The 23,930-nt window shown below is 38.9% G+C and overlaps 1 protein-coding gene across 2 annotated transcripts in view; it reads right to left on the bottom strand.

The window, feature by feature from the left end:
• Positions 1–23,930, bottom strand: part of LOC120515915 (molybdenum cofactor sulfurase-like) — a 75,670-nt gene that overhangs the window by 6,644 nt on the left and 45,096 nt on the right. Inside the window, exons 3-4 of one of the 2 annotated variants that reach the window (XM_039737286.1) lie at positions 12,563–12,629; positions 11,864–11,923 (exon numbers count right to left, since the gene is read on the bottom strand). In XM_039737286.1, the coding sequence (XP_039593220.1) occupies positions 11,911–11,923; positions 12,563–12,629 (80 nt within the window). In that variant the 3' untranslated portion in view covers positions 11,864–11,910. The remainder of the gene's footprint in view (positions 1–11,863; positions 11,924–12,562; positions 12,630–23,930) is intronic. The other variant, XM_039737285.1, reaches the window with a different exon arrangement.

The raw sequence follows: 23,930 nt of genomic DNA, 5'->3' as shown, positions 1-23,930 counted from the left end.
ATTTCCTAGGAACATCTGAGTACTGGGGTATTTTCTGAACAAAGATTTTTAGTGAAGCAGTTTTTAGTTGTATGAAATTGAATCAAATGTGAAAAACTGCCTGAGCAAAAATGTAGGTACCCTTGTAATTTTGCTGATTTGACTGCATGTACCTGCTCAATACTGATTACTTGCAACACCAAATTGGTTGGAGTAGCCTTGAACTTCATAGATAGGTATGTCCAATCATGAGAAAATGTATTTAAGGTGGTCATTTGCAAGTTGTGCTTCCCTTTGACTCTCCTCTGAAGAGTGACAGCTTGGGATCCTCAAAGCAACTCTCAAAAGATCTGAAAACAAAGATTGTTCAGTTTCATGGTTTAGGGGAAGGCTATAAAAAGCTATCTCAGAGGTTTAAACTGTCAGTTTCAACTGTAAGGAATGTTATCAGGAAATGGAGGGCCACAGGCACAGTTGCTGTTAAACCCTGGTCTGGCAGGCCAAGAAAAATACAGGAGCGGCATATGCACAGGATTGTGAGAATGGTTACAGACAATCCACAGATCACCTCCAAAGACCTGCAAGAACATCTTACTGCAGATGGTGTATCTGTACATCGTTCTACAGTTCAGTGCAATTTGCACAAAGAACATCTGTGGGGCAGGGTGATGAGCAAGAAGCCCTTTCTGCACTCACGTTACAAACAGAGTTGCTTGTTGTATTCAAAAGCTCATTTAGACAAGCCAGATTCATTTTGGAACAAAGTGCTTTAGACTGATGAAGACAAAAATCAAGTTATTTGGTCATAACAAAAGCGCTTTGATTATTGGAACTGAAAAATTTGGTGGAGGTTCCATCATGCTATGGGGCTGTGTGGCTAGTTCAGGTACTGGGACCCTTGTTAAAGTCGAGGGTCGGAAGAATTCAACCCAATATCAACAAATTCTTCAGGATAATGTTTAAGCATCAATCACAAAGTTGAAGTTATGCAGGAGTTAGATATTCCAACAAGACAATGACCCAAAACACAGTTCAAAATCTAAAGAGGCATTCATGCAGAGGGAGAAGTACAATGTTCTGGAATGGCCGTCACAGTCCCTTGACTTAAATATCATTGAAAATCTATGTAATGATTTGAAGCAGGATGTCCATGCACGGCAGCCATCAAATTTAACTGAAATGGAGAGATTTTGTATGGAAGAATGGTTAAAAATAACTCCATCCAGAATCCAGACACACATCAAAGGCTATAGGAGGTGTCTAGAGGCTGTTATATTTGCAAAAGGAGGCTCAACTAAATATTGATGTAATATCTTTGTTGGGGTGCCCAGATTTATGCACCTGTCTATTTTTTCTGTGATGCATATTGCATATTTTCTGTTAACCCAGTAAACTTAATGTCACTGCTGAAATACTACTGTTTACATAAGGCAAAGTTGCTACTTTGAAAGCTCAGCCAATGATAAACAAAAATCCAAAGAATTAAGAGGGGTTCCCAAACTTTTTCATATGACTGTAAACTAAAAATATCAAGAACTCACGTCCAGCGAGACGAGAATTTATGCCAAGAGATTTAACTACACCCGGGGACTGGAAATAAAAGACAAAGAGTAGATGACAAAGACAGCTGCTGTACAGGCTTTTAAATGTTCGAAGCGCTACACGAGATGCAGATCACATGGCACAGCAGCAGCAGCAGCCGCAGCCAGCAGCTGATCGGGCAAAGAGGAGGTAAAAAAAAACTGCATTTGTTTCCCATTGTATCACCATTTAAGAGGGGGTTTTGAAGGAGCAACTGTGTCTCCTTGGGGTGCGTTCAGCCCCTCTCTTCACAACACGAGTGGCAGAGATGCAAAGTGGCTGGCACGTAGTGCAGCCCAAGGGTTGGCGAGCGAAGCAAGTAGGGGGTAAGTCCTTGTATATAATATATAGACATATAAATTGTGATTAATATGCAGTTAAATTTAATTACAAAAAATGTAATTGTGCGATTAATCGCAATTACATATTTTAATTGAACTGCAGTCCTAATGGCAACAGCTATTCAGCACAGAACTAGGGAATGTTGCTGAGACACTGGAGAATGAATAGAATCAAGAAATGACAAAACGTCGAGCTGAGGCTGGTACTGTGGACCACTGGGGGCATGTACAGCCGCTGTAACCTGACACAAACGGACAGAGACACAAGTGTTACACAGCACATGTTTTTATTTCCATGAGGAAGCACTTTTCTGTCACTCCCCACAGGAACACAGACTAAAGCACCAAGCATAAAACACACTCTTCTTCTCTCTTTCTCTTTCCTTCTCTCACCTCCACTCCTCCTCCAGCAAGCTTTGTCCTCTTCCATCCGACTCTGGCTCTCTTAATGGAGTGAGGTGGCTCCTTTTAAGCTGGTCTTGGGAGTGTCCTCGGTGGCTCATTAATCAGACCTGGAATCACTCCCAGGTGTGGTGAAAGCCCAAAGTAGAGCTCCTCTTGGCGGGCCCCCACAGAACCCAACAGGGCTGTGCCAAACTCCAACTCCCAGCATGCCCTGTGGGAATCTAGGAGCCAGGAGGGCTGCCCTCTAGCACCCCGGGAGAGGTCGGTCTTTACATCCAGCTGGTTTCTTGGCCGGGTAATGACCGTGGCTACCCGTCACCGTACCTAAAACCTAACTAATCCGTGCTCAAGTTCAGAAAGGTAATCATAAATAAAAGTTGTTAGTACCAAACCCAATTTAGTTAATCAATTTAATAGTTTTTAGTCACACAGCACCACAGTTTTTATCTTAACTGCAGATAGTCTAGAAACAAGCTTGTCATCTTTGATACTGTCGCTCTGATGATGTCATGCACTGCATATTCCCAGGTGGTTCTGGGTAACATTACTGAGGCAATTCTCCAAACTGGCATTGTGGAATAAACAGTAACAAAATACAAATTTGTCAGAACTGTTTACTGTCAAACCAAATGCCAAAGTTTAATTCCCCAGGTTAAAAATCTCAAAGTCCATGTATGGAAGTACGGAAACAGAAAGAAAGCTACCAGTCATAACAGACGTGTCCTGCACTCAGACTTCCTAATGTGATCAGTTTCTTCTTCGGTACTTTTTATTACATGGTGCATTTTTGGGTGTTTTCCTGTATACAGCGTAGTGTTTTATTAAACTATTTATTTAAAGAAGATAGAAAATAATTCCGTTTCAAAATGGGTGAGCTAAGCAAATCGTCCAGCTCACATGTTCAGGCAGCAGTGGATTTGCAGGATTTGAGGCTTTGACCTGCAGGCTTCAACGACTGAGCTATCTTCCTCAAAACATATTATCCTTGATAGACCCTTGATGTATCTTTTATCATCATTATTAAATACTGAAGACATATCAATGTTGTTTTTATCCACAAATGAACTCAATCCTTAATTTTATTTTATTTCTTTTTTTGTGTGACTGGAAATTATTTTAGAAAATCTGACCAAAAAAGTAATTTAAAGGAAAAAACCTTGCGCTGATAGACCGGATCAATAGGAAATGTAAGACTCCAAGTCTCATTTTGTAAGTACAGCTCTGAAGAACTCCTCATCAGCTAAGCTAATCTTTCTATAAGGAGCGGAGCACAGAGCTGTCTCAAGGTCACCCCTACCTTCTTCTGAACAAGTTTCACAATTAACTTTCAAGGACTGGTTGAAGCACAACCATCTCAAGGAGGGCAAGTTTCAAATTAATTTAGCCAGCTAGACAAAAAACAAACTAGTAGCAAAAACAGAATTTAAATTTTGCTTCCCGACATGAAGTGACACTGACTTTTTGTATCATCCACTTTTTTTGTGGAATTATTTTTGCATAGGGAGAAGTAACAAAAAAAAAAAACAAAAAACAAAGTCAAATGAACAGTGATGAGAGCAGACGCCTCTCCTACTGGGGAGCTCAAGTGCTCCCTGAGCCTAGCAAGTCACAGTGGCCCACCAAAAGCAAGAATAATAGCAGTGCTGTCTTGGCAATGATGAATTAGGAAGGACTGTCCCGGAAGATAAACTGTACAACATCATGACCTACTTTACTTTTATTCAGCAGGTGTAAGCATCAGAATGAGAATGCTGGACTGATAATCAGCCTATGAAAATGCTTGCAGAAGGATATACTGTAGCTGCAAATCAGATGGTTAATGCTTTTTGTTTCAGGGTTTTGCTTTTTTGACAATAATTAAAATAGTATATATAAGAAAAAACATTGTTGGGAAACAAAATATGAACTACATTAAGTACTGTAAACTACTCAATATCAGTATCTTCAATGTGGCTACATTTGTTTGCCTCTTTAGAATATAAGGAGTGTACTGTAGTACTGTATTATCAAACTGACCCCAGTACTAGAATAACTTCAAGCTAAAGTAGCAGCCTTATTATTATAAAGAGACAAAGGAAAATTAAACAAGAAAATAAAACAAAATACCGTAATAAACAGAAAACAACAAATCCTACAGCCCCTCTAGGTCTATCAACACTGTTAACGCTGAACCGGTTCTCTGTACCTGGCTTGGTTGTCATTTCCCTTTACTTCTTCTTTTTGATGAATTATGTCATGGATTATGCTATTGAGAATTGGCTTTGTTAATATTTTGCTATTATGTTATGTTTATTCGTTCTTTCAGTTATATTCCTAGCTCAGGGGTGAGAGCCACCAGACACTGTAGCTTGGGAGCTGTTCCTGGTGCTATGTAAGAAGTAGCAGCTATTCATCATGTGTCCCTGGCTTATGTCTATTTTCATTTTCTGCATCTTCCTTGTTGTAAAATATTATTTTCTGGTATTTATGTTATTTCTGTAACATTGCTCTGTTTATATTTTATTTATTACCTATGTATGACATGTTCTCCTGTATTCTTTGTGTTTTGTGGGTGGAAACCCCACCCGAGGGTCACCACTGATACATACTGTACATATCAATCATTTCCTTTAAAATGGAGGCAGGATTTATTAAACCGTTACCACCCTGCTCTATTAGAATGCATAAAGAAAATGCATGACAGACATTTGGTGCAAAAAAAAAAAAACAAAATAAATAAATAAAATAAAAATGATTTAATTCTCATAAAAATGAAGGACAAATCATTGCAATCAGCTAAAAGGCAAGTTGGCAAGGATCCCCTCCTTCCATTAGTATAAGCACTGCCTGCATGGGAAATGAGCAGTGAAGCGGCCCATTCTGTAAATGAGATACTTGACAGGGGTCCTGTGCGCTTTCCTAATGTTTAACAATGATAATTCTTATTCCATTGTTTCTTTATTAGCTTAGTTTAAAAAGCTAATTTGTATTGTTTTAACCATCTTGCACCAGGAAACAAATGATTTATCAAAGTGGCCAAACCTTAATTTTACTGATGAGCGGTGGAGGGGGAGCAGTGAAAAAAGACACTCCTGTAAAAAGACAAATTTCTCCCTGGGGACAAATAAAGATCTATCTATCTATCTATCTATCTATCTATCTATCTATCTATCTATCTATCTATCTATCTATCTATCTATCTATCTATCTATCTATCTATCTATCTATCTATCTATCATATAGTGCCTTGGTATCAGGGCCACAATCGTGGAATATCAGAGCTCATGCCCTTTGGGCTCCGTGGCCACTGCCAGGGGAAGTTGAACGACTTAACAAGCCCGTCTGGGCTGTGATGCAGCCACACCTAAAAGTGCAGCCTAATTAGGATAATTACCACCTGAAGCACTTCCGGGTGAGCTATAAGAGGAGCCTGCAGCCACCACTCAAAACGCCAGAGTCAGGAGGAGAAGGACGAAGCTGCCTGAGAGGAGTAGTGGAGGAAGAAGAGTGTGTTGGGGTAACTTTCTTTAGTGGGTCTGTTTTGGGACTGTGTTGTGCCTGTGGGACAAGTGGAAGACGTGTCCCACAGGTGAAGAAAAATAAAAGTTTTTTTTTGTTTATTTCAATGTGCCTCCGGTGTGGTTCTGTTTTGGGTCAGGCACCTATATAGCACCTTTGCCACACTATCTATCTATCTATCTATCTATCTATCTATCTATCTATCTATCTATCTATCTATCTATCTAAAAGGTGCATTAACAGCAAAAGGATATACAAGTAAAGACAAAATAATTAGAAATGTATCCACTAATGAATGTAGGTGGAGGGGTTTGGGTATACATCTTACAGCATTTGTGGTGGAAGGAAATTGGAATTTGCAGCATCAGAAAGGTAATGCAAAAAGTAATGATATTTCAGGTCAAAGGGTTTTGAATATAATTATCCATATTTATTATCAATTCACCCCTAACCTGTACTTACTGTGTCAGTTTCATTGTTGTAAAAGTTAAAGACTATCCTGGCAGCTTCATGCACAAGGCAGAAACTTTCTTGGACAGTATGTTTGTCCTTCACAGGAAACACTCATGCATACATCCAGAATGGATGATATTTTATTGCAAGGCTATGCTAACTTTGAGTTACCAATAAACTTATTATACATTTCCTTAGGACGCAGGAGGAGACTCCACGGTCAAAACTCCTATTTGGGTGAGATACATTTTAAGGATATCTCTGTAAAGTTGCTGTTACCACATAACAGGGAAAAATTACAAAGAAAGGAGAGCCTACTAAGGTTACGCAATGTCATCACCTCAAACCAGGATACACAGAATCAACTGCAAATAGTAGCAGAATGACATAAATTATAAATTTACACTTTTGTTTTTAGTCAGCTAGATTATTGTAATACACTCCTCTCAGGACTACCCAAAAAAGACATCAATTGATTGCAACAAGTGCAGAATGCAGCTGCCAGTATCTTAACTAGGAAAAGAAAATCCGAGCACATCTCTCCAGTTCTGATGTCACTACACTGGTTACCCGTGCCATTTAGAGCTGACTTTAAAATCCTGCTTATGGTTTACAAAGCCTTAAATAATCTCACTCAATCTTATATTTCACAGTGTCTTTTACCTTACACTCCAAATTGTACCCTTAGATCTTCAAATGAGTGTCTGCTTATAATTCCAAGAGCTAAACTTAAAAGAAGTGGTGAGGCGGCCTCTGTGCCACCACCTGATCAAAGCACCGTGCTGTCCCTCCATTGATGGATTGAAGGCCAGAGGTCCACATGACCATCATCATCAAATTCTTCCATGTGAAGCCTGTAAACCATGAGGACTGATTAAGATCATTCATGTTAGGTAGAATCCCAGTGAGGACTGGGTGGTCTCGTGGCCTCAGAACCCCTGCAGAATTTTTTTTTTTTTTCTCCAGCTCCAGAGTTTTTTTTTTGTTTGTGTTTTTCTGTCCTCCTGGCCATCAGACGTTACATTATTCTTTGTTATTTAGTATTGCCTAATCTTATTTTAATATTTTTCTTTCTTCTTTCTTCATCACCAGGCCCAGATAATATTTATCCTTGTGTTCTTAAGGAGGCTAGTGAGTACATATATAAACCCTTGACACATATTTTTAGGAAGTCACTGTGCACTGGAGAGATTCCGAAGGACTGGAAATGGCAAATATCATCCCATTATATAAAAAGGGTGACAGGGCAGATCCAAGCAACAATAGGCCAGTAAGCTTAACATGCATCACAGGAAAATTAATGGAAGGAATTATTAAGGATAAGATTGAGCAACACATGGCAAGGACAGGAGTTATTCTGAACAGTCAGCATGGGTTCAGAAGAGGGAGGTCATGTTTTACTAACATGTTGGAATTCTATGAGGAGGCAACAAAAGGATACGATCAAAGTGGAGCTTATGATATTATTTACTGTATCTGGACTTTCAGAAAGCATTTGATAAGGTGCCACATGAGAGGTTGGGCATCAAGTTAAAAGAAGTGGGAGTTCAGGGTGATGTTTTTAGATGGGTGCAGAATTGCCTCAGACACAGGAAGCAGAGGGTGATGGTGCAAGGAACCTCATCAGAACTGGCGATGTTAAGAGTGATGTTCCACAGGGGTCAGTGCTAGGTTCGGTGCTGTTTTTAATATATATAAATTATTTAGATAGGAATATAAGTAACAAGCTGTTTAAGTTTGCAGATGATACCAAGATAGGTGGATAAGCAGATAATTTGGAATCCGTTATATCATTACAGAAGGACTTGGACAGCATACAGGCTTGGGCAGATTTGGGGCAGATGAAATTTAATGTCAGTAAATGTAAAGTATTACACATAGGAAGTAAAAATATTAGGTTTGAATACACAATGGGAGGTCAGAAAATCGAGAGTACACCTTATGAGAAGGATTTAGGAGTCATAGTGGACTCAAAGCTATCAACTTCCCAACAGTGTTCAGAAGCCATTAAGAAGGCTAACAGAATGTTAGGTTATATAGCACGATGTGTGGAGTACAAGTCCAAGGAGGTTCTGCTCAAGCTTTATAATGCACTGGTGAGGCCTCATCTTGAGTACTATGTGCAGTTTTGGTCTCCAGGCTACTTAATGGACATAGCAGCACTAGAAAAGGTCCAGAGAAGAGCGACTAGGCTGATTCCAGGTCTACAGGGGTTGAATTATGAGGAAAGATTAAAAGAGCTGAGCCTTTACAGTTTAAGCAAAAGAAGATTAAGAGGTGACATGATTGAAGTGTTTAAAATTCTGAAGGGAATTAGTACAGTGGATCGAGACTGGTATTTTAAAATGAGCTCATCAAGAACACGGGGACACAGTTGGAAACTTGTTAAGGGTAAATTTTGCACAAACATTAGGAAGTTTTTCTTTACACAAAGAACGATAGACACTTGGAATAAGCTACCAAGTAGTGTGGCAGACAGTAAGACATTAGGGACTTTCAAAACTCGACTTGATGTTTTCTTGGAGGAAACAAGTGGATAGGACTGGCGAGCTTTGTTGGGTTCAATGGCCTGTTCTCGTCTAGATTGTTCTAATGTTCTAATGTTCATCTTGTAAAGCACTTTGAGCTACATCATTTATATGAAAATATGCTATATAAATAAATATTGCTGTTATTGTTGTTGTTCCATCTGTTTAATTTGACTATTTCTACATCTCATTTGATTATTTTATTCTTCAAAAGTAAGGACCCTACTGAAGGCACCATTTAATGCACATTATCATTGATGAATTCTGATGACAGCCTACTGGTAGAGGAGCTTGCGTGTTGGCTCCAGACAGTAATTTCTAAAATAAATCATTACAACAAACTGACTTTATCAAGTATTGTCATTCAGCTGATTATTCATGTCCTGTGTATTGCTCCGTCTCTGCCGTGCCCTTTCCTGCTCCTGTTTTCTCCATAGGTGCGGAGAAGACATTTCATAGGTTGAAATTGTCTTTTTTTGTGTTGCACCCTAGGTAGAAAGGGCTTTGTTCATTGTTTAATTAACATGCTTCATATTCTTTATAATCCCTCTCTCTTCAGTTAGTCTTCTTCATGTCAACTTTTCTCCCCCTTTTTTGTATTTCAAGGAGCCAGATAAGGCCATCCCTTTTCTCCACTGCTCTTTATTCTTTCATTTGAGTCTGTTGTGTTAGGTCATCATAACTCAGGCCAAATCAATACCATAAGGAAAATATCCTTGAAGAGGTTTCCTTGTGCATTGATCATTTTGTACTTTATCGTGGTAATGCCTCCGCTGATTTTCTTCTTAACCTGCTTAACCTTCTTAGTGTTACATTTTTTCTTAAAAAAACATGTCAAAACCGTTTCAATTTTTGGCTTGAAAAATGTTTTTATTAAATCTTTTCTTTCTACTGTAAAATGTACAACACACTAAAAGCACAAAGTCAGAACAGTAGAAAGTATAATAATAATAATTATATTAATATGAACAGCACACCGTATAGGTAGATATGCGAGTGACTCAAGCGTCACCTTCAGATTCACCAGAATAACTTTTGATTTTGCTGACCGTTTCAATTTCACTGCCTGAAGACAGATTCACTTCGTTTTCACTGCTGATAAGATGCGTTTCTTATGAGACGCCATTATGAGGCCATTAAGACACATCTACACCGTTGTCTGGGTAACACTCGGGCCTGTCACTTACACAAGACATGACTAAACAGTGGCCCGAGTAACACTTGGCGCTAACGCTGTTGGCACTTTTACAGCCTTAATAATCCTCAGGCCTTACGTGAGATGCGTCTATACCGTTGCCTGAGTGACACTCGGGACTAACGAGAGTTTTTGCAGCCTGAGGGATCCTCAGGTCTAAAGCTAAGGAGGTTAACGCCGATGAAATCCTATCTGGCTCTATGATTATTTGGTGTAACTCTGCCCTATTTCCATTGAACACTTAATGTGATTTCTCTTCATGTCGTCATGTCATTCTTCAGACAGGCTGTTGAAGACACCTGGGGTTGGACATGCATGCCTCAGTCAATGAGCTTACAGCTACAAATGTTTAATGCATTCTGAAGAGTGTTACAAATTCTATTTCTATAAGGTCTCTTAAAACCCGACCACCTCTCTTTCTCTCAGTGGTAACGCTGCTGCCTCGCAGTTAGGAGACCTGGGATCGCTTCCCGGGTCCTCCCTGCATGGAGTTTGCATGTTCTCCCCGTGTCTGTGTGGGTTTCCTCCCACAGTCCAAAGACATGCAGGTTAGGTGCAATGGCGATCCTAAATTGTCCCTAGTGTGTGCTTGGTGTGTGGGTGGGTGTGTGTGTGTGTGCCCTGTGGTGGGCTGGCACCCTGCCCAGGGTTTGTTTCCTGCCTTGCACCCTTTGTTGGCTGGGATTGGCTCCAGCAGACCCCCTTGACCCTGTAGATGGGTTAAATGCGGGTTGGATGATAGATAGATAGATAGATAGATAGATAGATAGATAGATAGATAGATAGATAGATAGATAGATAGATAGATAGTGCCTTATCTATCTATCTATCTATCTGCGGTGGGCTGGCAGCCTGCCCAGGGTTTGTTTCCTGCCTTGCACCCTGTGTTGGCTGGGATTGGCTCCAGCAGTGCCCCCTTGACCCTGTAGTTACGATATAGTGGGTTGGAGAATGACTAACTGACTGACTAACCTCTCATTCTAAACAAGATTTGATGTTATAAAAATTAATTTGCTCCCCAAAATTAATTTAGTTAGTTATATGCTTTCTCTTTCTCCTGACATCTAAGTACTGGCACCATTAGGTTTCTTGTTTTTTCCCTTCCTTTAAAGAGACCATCCATGAAACATTCAATCCTGATGAGGTCAGATCTAGGGGGACACTTCAACTTTGAATTGTATCATCATGCATTACCCCTCGGGCCTATCTGGAGTTGGATTAATCTTCCCCAGCATCACCCTTCCTAGTTTGTGACTGAGATTAAATATATATCTCCCATTGCCCATCTTTGTTCCCTTTTCTTTCCAAAAAAAAAAATCCCTCTCATGTAGTGTTGGCACAGTCACCCCTTATGCCTTTCAGATTTGGAGAAGAGTTGAGAAACTGATGGGTCTGCTGCCAAGATGGTGGCAGTTAAAGTGAAAAGGAGATATGGGGAGGACTCACACTAAGACATCAAAGAATATCAAACATCAGAAGCAGAAACACTAAGCAAAATTCAAAAGCCAGTAAATTACAAAAATACACACAGTAGTTGTTTGTCAAATCCTTAATCATACATGGAAAGACAGTAGCGACTGTAAGCAAAAGTGTCCCTAAAATGAAGACACCCATAGCAAGCAAAATGGCATGACAGGAAGAAAATTCCAAATATGAGAAAAAAGCTGATTTACTGTATATAAAGGAAATTATTTTTTCAGCCTAAAAAACTCGAAATGCACAAAATAATTGGGTAAAATATTTTTCTTTTACAAACAGAATTAGTTTCTTTATCCATAGAATATAATGTAACCTGAAAGTGTCTATCTGGTACAGTAATCAGAAAAATCAGTCTTTCAAAATGGTGTGTTGAACTACCAGCCACAGAGTAATGTAAATTGTACCTGCTGTTGACTGCCTGCCATAGCTCGCTGAGCATCACACTGACGTATCAGGGCACAAAGCTTTGTGGAAAATGCATGCAGCATCAGAACAGGGAAAGGGAGAGTATACGTCACATATTTATTGGGTAAACTACAGCATAATTGAAAACAGGCTAAAAACTCGACAGAACTGACGACCCATAAAAAGCAGTCAAAAAGTAACTATCTTACTCGTCATATTTTTTTCTTAAAAAAATGACAGGATGACAAAAGGAAATTGGAAACCTCTGCTTGTGGTGTGAAAGGTCTGTAGTGCTGAGAGAATGCAGCTAATCAGTTGTGATCCTAATGTTCCTCTTACTGCAGATTGCTTAATAAAACATTGAATGACGGCACTCAATTTAAAGGCAGCTGCGTAAAATAGTTTCCTTGAAAGTGATTCAAATAAACATTTATATTGCCTTTAGGATTGTTAGATATTCAACACTTAGAATTCAATATATGCTTGAAGCAGAAATACATTATTTCAGTTAAGTTTCTTTTTTAATTCATAGCCCACATTCCATTTTAGGGCAAACAGTTAGGAATCAACAAAATTGTTTTATGCTTAACTAATAGATTCGGCAAAAGATCTGTGTTATAGATTTTAGTGGTCTATGACATTTCCATTTTCAATAGTACTCTCAAGACCAAGAAATACACATTGAATGAGTTCATTACCTGTATCGGACACGCTCCACGGTATCACGTGTTAGCTGGCTGCTCATGTTGTGACTGTGCGGGTTTCCTGCAAAAACAATAAGAATTTAAAAAATATGTTCCAACTAAAACACATTTTACGTACTTAAATACATAAAAATACTTTCTAAATCTTTCATTTGAATTTCTATAGCAGGTGTGAAATATGAATGGCACTATTTTTGTAGACACTAATGCCCACTTCAAGGATCTGCTTTGCCTTGTTTATGTGATTTTCTTGGCCTTTTTATTAATTCTGAAAACATTTAAAGGAATGCAACACCAAAAAGTAATATTTTTTTATTAGTTACTCACCCCATGTACTTTGTAGTGATAGACAAGAAAATTTTTAATCTCATGTTTTTGTGCAGAAAGGAGAGAAGAAAGTTTATGACATAATATAAGCCAATACTGACCCCCACACACAGGAAAAGCTAACGGACCAAATTAATTCAGTCCTCAAGTTCTTAAGGCCTGCTGTGACTAACGTTGTGATGTCCTCTGTTCACTCTGTTCCTAAAACTTAAAAAAGTGCTGCTGCTGTGGATAAGAAGGCAGGTGCCTCTTCATCTAATCTAACCTGACCGGTGGCACTTACGTTTACCATCATGAAGACGTTTGAGAGGCTGGTCCTGGACTGTATGAGTCCTCTTGTGGTAGACCACCTGGACCTACTGCAGTTTGCCTATCTGACAAAGACTGGAGTGGAGGCTGCAATTATCTGTCTGGTTATTCTCACCTGGCCTGGTCAAAGCTGGCAGCACTGTGAAGACTTTGTTTTTTGAATTCTCTAGTGCTTGCAATACCACCCAGCCAACCCTGGTAAGGGATAATGGACTATCTGATGGGCAGGCCACTGTTAGTTAGAATCAAGAACTGTGTCTCTGACATGGATGTAAGCAACACTGGAGCACCACAAGGCATAGTCCTCTCTCCTTTTCTCTTCACTCTGTACACTTCAGACTATAAAGATAACACCAGATCATGCCACGTGCAGAAAACCCAGATGATTGTTCATTTATGGAGTGCATTGAAAATGGGGTATAAGACAGAGTTTTGGAGTCAGGTAGAGAAGTTTGCTTCTTGATGCAAAGAGAATTGTCTGCATCTTAACATCAGCAAAACCAAGGAACTGGTTATTGACTTTCATCACACCAAAGAGCCCCTATGTCCAGTCACTATTACAGGAGTGGATGTAGAGGTGGTCCACTACTACAAGTACTTGGGAGTCCAAATTAATGACTGGTTGGACTGGTCTCGGAACATAGAGGAACTATATACGAGAGGGCAGAGCAGGCTCTTTGTCTTTGCAGACTGCATTCCTATAATACAGGAAGTGATATCCTTCACATCTTCTATAACTCTGTGATGGCAAGGCCAGCCGAATTTACAAACTGATTAAGAACCTCATGGTTTGAAGTCCAAAGCCTTAACCACTGGGCCACACTGCCTGTTAATACCCTCTTCGGTGCAAGAATTTATGAAGTGTTTCAAGATAGAAAAACAATCTTGACTGGCTCGAAAATCTCAGAGTAATGCAAATTTGGTTCCACTCTTTGAGTAAAAGTATTTTATCAGTTTTCCTAATTTATTGTGGTGCAATCGGTGTCTTGCAGTATACCGTCATTTGTAGGTTATTTTTTTTAGTTAGTGCTACTGTTCTGTGACAATTGTCACCAGTGAATGAACCACAGAAATTTGCATTTTCGCAAGTTCCTTTCTGCTTGTAAAGGATGCATAACTTTTTTTAAGAGTATGGAATTTGAACCTTACAATGATCCATAGAAAAGGGTGAGATCTACAGTCATGGCCAAAAGTTTTGAGAATGACACAAGCAATGGTTTGCACAAAGTGTGTTTTTAGATCTTTTTGTCAGATGTTTCCATAGTATACCAAAGTATAATTACAATAATTTCATAAGTTTCAAAAGTTTTTATTGTCAATTACATTAAGTTTATGCAAAGAGTCAATGTTGGCCCTTCCTTTTCAAGATCTCTGCAATTTGCCCTGATATGCTCTCAATCAACTTCTGGGCCAAATCCTGACTGATGGCAGCCCATTCTTGCATAATCAATGCTTGGGTTTTTGTTTGTCTATCCGCCTCTTGAGGATTGACCACAAGTTCTCAATGGGATTAAGGTCTGGAGAGTTTCCTGGCCATGGACCACAAAAATTTTGATGAACCTCATTGATTTTGAAGTTTCATTGACATTTTTTTGCCTGGGGAGATAAGGGGTACTGATTTGAAGGCAACACCTGCTGCTTACACTCAGCCCATCTCTCCTGCTGTCGGTCCTGGCAGTGGCGTTGCAATTTTAGCTGTGCGGTGCATCTGTGTTTGTACTAACGTGCAGGTGTTATCGGAGAATAAAAGCTCCTGAACTGTATTTCATTGCTTAGCAGCTCACCAGCACCTTTTCCTTAATGGGAGTCTACAATCCCCCAAAACCTCTCGATCGTGTGTCATTTTCTTGTGGCGCCTGATGTTTCGCAGGATAACCGAGCCCCGAGATTTTCAATAGATTGTCACAGGGGACACATTTACAAGATTATCCCAATTTAAAAAAGTAAATCGCTCAAGTGATATTTCAATTTCATGCACTTGTTCTTTTGAGTTTGAATTGTTCACCCACAGTATTGTATGTGGTTCAATTTGTGGTTCAAAAATTAGAAATTTGACTTCATTTTCAAATGTGATATTACTTTTGTAGGGTGTGCAAAAATAAATCAATTTTCTAGGAAGAAACTACTGGTTTAAACTAATTAATTAACTTAACTCTGGGACGTAACAGAAATAATCAGAATTTCATAATTTAAACAGGAATCAAATTCAAAAAGAAATACCTGAGCAGGAAAGACAAGGGACAGACATCACTGAAAGTGAAACACAGTGTGATCTGAAGTGTGATGCTAATCAGAAGACTGAAGCCTCCAAGTCACTCTTATAGCATTATAAGGTCATGATAGGCAGAAAAGTAGAACGTCAAACTCATCATGAAACCCACAGGTATGAAGACCTAATTTTCTTTAAGAAATACACATAAGCAAAGTGCCCCTTGTGTACATACAGTAAATATTCCCAGAATAGAACCATAGTACTATAAAACTGAGATATCTTATCAAAAATGTTTTTCCTGAGAGCCAAGAATGACACATAATCACAGTTCAGAGGCATACGGTCAAGAGAAGGGCAGCACTGCTGAGAGTTTCAATTGATTACTTCATTTAGATGGACTTTCCAGCCTGGCAGCCGTCTATTTAATCATCAGGGGAATTTCTCAAGTATTTTTCCAAGTAAGTTGTTTTTCCTTTCCAGGTATTACAACTAAATGTGTCAAGAATGTAGTGATTTCTGCAAAGCTGTAAAATTGTCGCAATTGAAAACCATCTTTTAATTATTATTTAGTGAATTTGCCTGTCGAGACAGATGTGTAAGATTTCCAGGAAGAGCTGCGATTAGGCAATTGCGTGTTAATTATATGGACAATATAGATCAGAGGATTCTTAAAGATGCTTGGTGAATGAAATCAAACCAGTAAGATAACGGCAGGCCAGACTGAGCAGCAGGGTGTATGCTACAGCATAAAGAGACAGCCATCATCTTTTCACCAACATATGGATTTCAGCAGGAAAGATTTAGGGGGTCTGCAACCTTGTTGCCTCTTATCTTTCCATATTTTTTATTTTAATATATAAAGCCAAAAAATTACTTTTAATAAACCGTAAATTGCCATTGACTTCTCTCTGGGGTCTTTGCTTAATTTAGTCTTAAACAGATGTTACGCTTCTCACACGGTCATCATTGCTTTTTCTTTAAACCATTTTGTATTGTTCTTTAAATATCTAACAATACACTTTCAGCTCAGGTGCATTTTATATTCTCTTAACTGTATGCATGGCACACAGGCTTGTGAAATACTGCACACTCTATGGCTCGTAGCATTTTTTTGTCACTCTATCCCCTGTGGTTTGTTCTGTCTGAGTAAAATTCATAGATCAATGTCAGCTCAGCAAGATACAGTTTGTAGATTTACAACTATGGAAGCTATTTTTGTTCAATAAAAAATTCTGTTTTTCTTGACCATAAGGCAGTGAACCAGCTCTATGTCCTTGCAAAGATATCTGAGGGTTGTGGTCATCCAATCTGTTCTCTGTGCTTTGTGGGCCTGGAGAGGTCTGATGGTTATACGCTCTCTAGATATCGTGAAAAGTGCTGCCGAAGTACAGGATTGCTGTTGTATTCCATTCTTGATGTGAGCTGGAGGACCTGCTTTCAGGGCTCTAATAATAATAATATGTCTACCTCGTCATCTCTTTATATATAAAATGATAAGACGTCTGTCCATCTGACGTCCATGCCCTTGCCAGGCATAATGTAATCTGTCATCTACAAGAGAGGTGAAAGGCAGTAGAGAGGCGTAAGATAGTAAATCATGTGGCATATATTTGCATCACACCATCCACAAAAGGGCTGGAATGTCTGATGAAGAAATGCAACAAGAAGCACAAAGTAAGAGAAAAGTAAGTGATGGCATTTCCGGTGAACAGAGGTTCAAAAATGCTGGACAAGATCGAAATAGATGGACCTACCATTGTACAATTAAGCCTGTTTTAATAAACAGGTTTTTTGCTATGCTAGTGATTACAGAAAATTAAAGTCCAGTTGAGACTTTATGAATATGAGTTTAGGTACTAGTGAACTGCATCTATGCAATTTGTAGGTGATGTCTTTTAGCTTAATCTCGTTGTGAACTCTGGGATATACTGAAGTGAATTTTCAGCTAACAGTAATTTGGGCAGGATAGGAATGGTCAATTCTCACTTACACTCATTGAACAAATTATTGGGTCCACTATACTAATACTGGGTAGGGCCACCTTTTGCACTCAAATCAACCTCAGTTATCCATGGCATGGATTCCAAAAAATGGTGGAAGCATTCCTTGGAGATTCTGGTCCATATTGATCTATTGTATCATGCAGTTTTTACAGATTTGATTCACATTTTGCTAGCACATCCCAAAGATGTTCAGTTGGATTCAGTTCTGGTGATGGGGAAGATCATTGAAGAACACTGAAATTATTGCCATATTCATATTCTAGATAGAGATGACTTTTGGTTTGTGACATGGTGCATTATCATGCTGAAATAGCCATTATAAGATGAATAAGTTGTGGTCATGAAAGGATGCACGTGGTAAACAACAACTCTCAAGTAAGCTGTGACATTCAAGCAATGATTGATGGGCCTAAAGTATGCTGAGAAAACATTCCCCACACCATTGCACTACAGCCACCAGCCTGGTACTTTTGACACAAGGCAGGTTGGGTGCATGGATCCATCATTATTGGCTCAAAAGTCTCATCCTACCATCAGTAGAAATTGAGATTTATCAAAGCAGGCAATGTTTTCCCTGTCTTCAGCTCTCCAGTTTTGGTCAGACTGTGCCCACTGGAGCCTCAGCTTTCAGTTCTTGGCTGAGAGGAGTGGAGGCCGACTGTGCTGTTGTAGCCCATCCATGACAAGGATCAACACTGTTTATATTCTAAGATGCTTTTCTATTTACCACAGTTGTACTGAGTAATTAACTGAGTTATCATAACCTTTCTTGTGGTCAGCAACACAGGAGCACAACAGGAGCGCCGCAGGGGACTGTACTTTCTCCGGTCCTGTTCAGCCTATATACATCAGACTTCCAATATGATTCGGAGTCCTGCCAAATGCAAAAGTTCACTGACAACACTGCTATCGTGGGCTGCATCAGGAGTGGGCAGGAGGAGGAGAACAGGAAGCTAATCAAAGACTTTGTTAAATGGTGCGATTCATACCACTTACACCAGAACACCAGCAAGACCAAGGAACTGGTGGTGGACTTTAGGAGGCCCAGGCCCCTCATGGACCCCATGATCATCAAAGGAGACTGTGTGCAGAGGGTATAGACCTATAAATACCTGGGAGTGCAGCTGGATGACAAATTGGACTGGTCTGCCAATACTGATGCTCTGTGTAAGAAAGGTCAGAGCCGACTATACTTCCTTAGAAGGCTGGCGTCCTTCAACATCTGCAATAAGATGCTGCAGATGTTCTACCAGACGGTTGTGGCGAGTGCCCTCTTCTACGTGGTGGTGTGCTGGGGAAGCAGCATAAAGAAACTGAGACAAACTGGTGAGGAAGGCAGGCTCTATTGTAGGAATAAAGCTGGACATTTTAACATCTGTGGCAGAGCGACGGGCACTAAGCAAATTCCTGTCAATCATGAAGAATCCACTGCATCCATTGAACAGGATCACCTCCAGACAGAGGAGTAGCTTCAGGAACAGACTGCTGTCACTGTCCTGCTCCACTGACAGACCGAGGAGATCGTTCCTCCACCACACTATGCGACTCTTCAGTTCCACCCGGGGGAGTAAATGCTAACATTATTAAAAGTTATTGTCTGCTTTTACATGCATTTTTATCACTCTTTAATTTAATATTGCTTTTTTGTATCAGTATACTGCTGCTTGGGATTAATAAAGTATCTATCTATCTATCTATCTATCTATCTATCTATCTATCTATCTATCTATCTATCTATCTATCTATCTATCTATCTATCTATCAGTACGAACCAGTCCAGCCATTCTCATCTGACCTCTCATCAACAAGGCATTTCCATCCACAGAACTGCTGCTCACTGAATGTTCTTTTGTTTTTTTCTCCATTCTGAACAAACTCCAAGGAGATTTGCGGTTACAGAAACACTCAAAAAAGCCTGTCTGGCACTAACAACCATGCACAGTCGAAATCACTGAAATCACATTTTTTACTGTGTCCATTAGGGGGCATTGCAGCACCCCAAACCTCTGGCACAACTGCACAGACACAAGTTCTGGTATAATAAAAATGTTTTATTTTCACTAACACCCTTACACAAACATTCCAAAAGTGGCATAAATGTAACTCAACACAATCCTACCCTCTCTTTCTTCTTCTCCACACATCCCGGGCAAGTTTTTTCCGTCCCTCACAAATGACTCCAACTTGCCTGAATGAAGTGAAGTGGCTTCTTTTATGTTTGACCTGGGAGTACTAGCCGATGGAAGTACTTCAGAGCCAATCGGTAGTCCCATAAATTAGGGAGCGTAAGTCCCTGCAGCACCCCCTAGCGGCTCCCACGGACCCAAGTAGGGCTGCCCCCCACTGGACTACAATTAACAGCATTCCCCACAGATATCTGAATGGGTACTGAAGCCTAGGAATGCTGCCATCTAGTAGGTTGGCTTTGAAATGGAGCCTACCTCGATCTCTCCTGACCAGTTAAGGGAATGGGCCAAATCTTGGCCAGGATGCCAGCTCATACATTCGACCATTCTGGTCTCTGATGTGAACATTAGCTGGGACTCCTGACCAGTCCCTGCATAATTTTATGCATTACGCTACAGCCATTTGAATGGTTGATCAGATAATTGCACGGATAAGCAGGTATACAGGTATATTTGTTCAGTGACAATATATTTGTAAAATATTTTGTGATTGAGTGATTACTGTGGTCAAGTATGGTAATAATTAATATGCTCAGGAGACAAGAAGAGTAGAGGACTAGAGACAGAACAGTCAGAAAAAGAAGCATGGTTCTAAGCCAGAAAGGCCGTGTGAGAGTAATCTCAGAGAGCAATTTAAGTAAGTGCTTCATTTAAATAACAGAATATCAGTTTTGTACTGCAAAATAAAATACAGTATAGTCTTCCACCCCATGTAAGTTAATATGAAGTGGAAATTTCTTGTCTTTATTATTAAAACCGAGTGCTAATTAAACCAGTTAGGAAATAGTTGTATTGCTAGCATGGACTGTTAGATAAGTTTGCAAATTGGGGATGACATACAGTTTTCTGACCATCCTAAATGTGCCTAAACTATGACTATATGATCAAACTTAGAGAAATGAAACAAGATAAATAAGCCTTAAACAGAACTTTCCTTAAACAAGACCTTTTCCTTGCTTTAAAATTAATTTTTTCTCTATTTATTATGTGAACTGTTTTGCTTTGAATTTCACTAAAACTTTTAAAATTAGGATATTTGGTCTGTGGAATTATTTGGAACACACGTCACACTGAATCATCCTATGAAGCAAACTAAAAGCTGCAGAACTTTGTTAGTTTGGGACAGATGCAGCAACAAGCCTAATAATCCAACTAACAAACAGCAAGACTATCAAAAGCAAGACATTGAAACAGTGGTTCTAATTTTTCCTAATTACTTTTCTCAATGGTTGCCATTTGTATAATAATACAAGTAGTAATCTAACTATGAACAGTTACTGACCGTCCTCTTGTCTGTTTCTCTTCTCAATACCTGCTGTGGCAATAAGTGCCACTGCTGTACTGCCAAGCTGTTCTCTTGCCCATGGGAAAGATACCAGTGATATTTGGAGTCCAAGGGTGAATCAAAGGATAAAAGGATTTATTTTGTCTTATTAGACTGCCCAGCATAATCTTGTATAATCCGTAGAATGCCCAAGATGCATTGGTGGAACAGACCACCCACCCTCCCAGCCCCCTCACCAGGTATGTATGTTTAGGATAAACAAAAAAGTGAAAACTGGTGTTTCATGTTGTATGATTTTACAGGGCAACAGATGGGCTAATACAAGAAAATTTGCAAAAGTTACTGAGTAGATAATGAAGAGATCCATAATGAAAAAAAATATCTACCTAAATCACGCAACTGGCACAAGAGACCATTGCCAAACTACCAAAGATAACATCTATGCTGAAAGCTTCAGTGGAAGATGGAATTAGAGAAATGCTGCCTGTGTTTTTCCTGGAGCAGATTTTTATACTGTACATCATCTCAGTCAGTGTCACAGAAAAAGCTTCTTCCATTTGACCTCCTTGCCCACCTCATCCAATTGCAGACGACCACAAGCTTATTTATAACAATGTGCCAAGCAACCTGACAGCCCCAGACCCACATAAAAGTTGGGTATTCAGTATTTGAATTGCAGTAAACAAGTAATAACATTTGAGTACCAGAATATTTTCTTGATATGTTAATACCCCAGCAATCTTCCTCCAAACTGTAACAAACTGGCCTGGAACAGTGTAGGTTTAATTTAGGTTTTAAACATTGTTTGAATAGCGTCTGACTCTAGTCGAGAAGCAAGTGAGTTGGAAGTATAGGAGAACGTCCTTGTAGCATTTTCTAGGAACAAACAGGAAAACGTGTTAAATGCAGAAAATGGTCAAGGATTTCTTTAGCACAGGTCTGTGTTCACTGTGGTAAGGTTTTTTGTATATGTATATTTTAACTGCAATTATTTTTCAGATTGATTTTTATCATCCAATATGAAGTGTCCAGATTTGGTCTATTCAATCTGTTGAATCATTATTTTCATTTTTGTTGTTTCTGATTTTTACTCCTTTTCATGAATACTGCTGTGTTGTTGAGATAAACTGCACTATTGTTGAAAACCTTATGTTTGTAGACGGTGACATTAACACTGAAGCACAGTTCTCATTTTTTATTAATATTACACAATTTTATACATATTGCCCTTTCTGTATGTCTAGGTCTAATTTTGCAATCAACTTTTTATCCACTTTTACCAAACCAATTTCCTTCAAACTTTGCAGGTATGCTGATCTCCAGTGATAATGCAATATTTAATCAGTTTTGACCTAGGATCTATACGATAATTACATCAAATTTAACTTTATTATATCCTTGTATTATACTTTTAATAATTAAATATATATATAGAGCTTTAAGCCAACTAACAATTATATGAAAAATTGGCAGTGTTGGTCAAGTGGCTAGCGTGTTGAACTTTCAATCAAATGGTCTAAGGTTCAAGACAAATATAGACAAATTAATTTAAAGAAAATCATTTTGATTAATTGATGTTGAAGTTTTATCAAATTACTTCGATATGATAGTTAAGCAGCATTAGTCAAATGGTTAGCATTGGACGTTCAATCAAAGGATTGAGACCAATGTACACAAACTAATTTTTTTTTTTTTAACCAATTTTTCATCATTTATATACAGATTTGATGAAATACTCTTTTCAGTGATATTGGCTCAGTAGATAAAGTGTTGGGCTTTCCTAAGAAAGATTGAAGATTCGAATCTCCAATAGACAAACACGCATTTCTAGTATGTCACATGAGTAAGTTTTCACCGTGGTTAGGATTTTCTGAAATGAGAAATGAACATGAATGAATGTTATGTTTCACTTGAAGATCGTAGGTTTGATTCCACTCTGTCGCTAATGTCACTTCTGTCTAATCACCTTCCCAAAAGCTCTTACAATTTGAACATTTCTCCAGTTATAACCATTATCCTACATACAGTACTTTAATGAACTTTTATTTGATGTGTCCTTTTCTTTCCATCGTTAAGCTGGTCAGAAATTTCACTTTAATGAATCTATGCATTTTAGAACAAATGTTTTATGAGCAAGTCTGTCAATGTTGAAAAATGATTATCATTTTTCTCTTGAAAATCTTCCATGGGGGCTTGAAGAAAAAAAATAGTCATGAACATTATTGTAGAATAAATGCCAAAAATACACCCTCGGCACGATGCCACTCGGTGGAATGATTAACCAGACTGTAAGCATATGACTCCTTGCATCACCTACACCCTACTCTCTTACTATTAACCATTTTCTGAAATTTTTGTTTGTATATAACTAGTTATTTAAGAAAGTTTACTTACATAGATATTTGGTATAAAATTATTATCTTCTATAGTTTTTAGAATATTTTAGAAAAAAATTATACTATTAGACACAGTGTGTGTTGTGTATTGGACATCTGGCTGGTAAAAACACATTTAAATTTTATTTTTCATATACGTTACACCTCATGTCTGTGAGGGTTTCCCCTGGGTGCTCTGGTTTCCTCCCACACAGTTCAAAGACATACAGGTTAGGTGGATTGGTGATAGTAAGTTGGCTCTTGTGTGTGGTTGGTGTGTGTGTGTGTGTGATCTGTGTTTTTGCCCCATGATGGCCTGGCACCATATCCAGGGTTTGTTCCTGCCTTGTGCCCTATGCTTGCTTGAATAGGCTCCAGCACCCACTGCGTCCTTCTTCAGGACCAAGCAGGTTTGAAAATTACTGACTACTATATAGTACAGTACATAAATAAGACTGAACACACAGTAAATGAGAAACTTCAATTTGATGAACACAAATACATCACAATATTGTCCATTAATATTATAATTAAGATAACACAGATGACTGTCTTGATTTTAATGTTTTGCCACAGAGATAATAAAAGTCTGTCATTGTTTTTTTTTCCTTAGTGTGAACTTTATTAGTATCTCACCTGACAATTTTCTGTTTTGTTTTTGAAAA

This window comes from Polypterus senegalus, chromosome 15 (assembly GCF_016835505.1).
Source record: "Polypterus senegalus isolate Bchr_013 chromosome 15, ASM1683550v1, whole genome shotgun sequence".
NCBI lineage: Eukaryota > Metazoa > Chordata > Cladistia > Polypteriformes > Polypteridae > Polypterus > Polypterus senegalus.
Note: the sequence above shows the minus strand (reverse complement) of the source record. Positions and strands in the feature narration are given on the sequence as shown.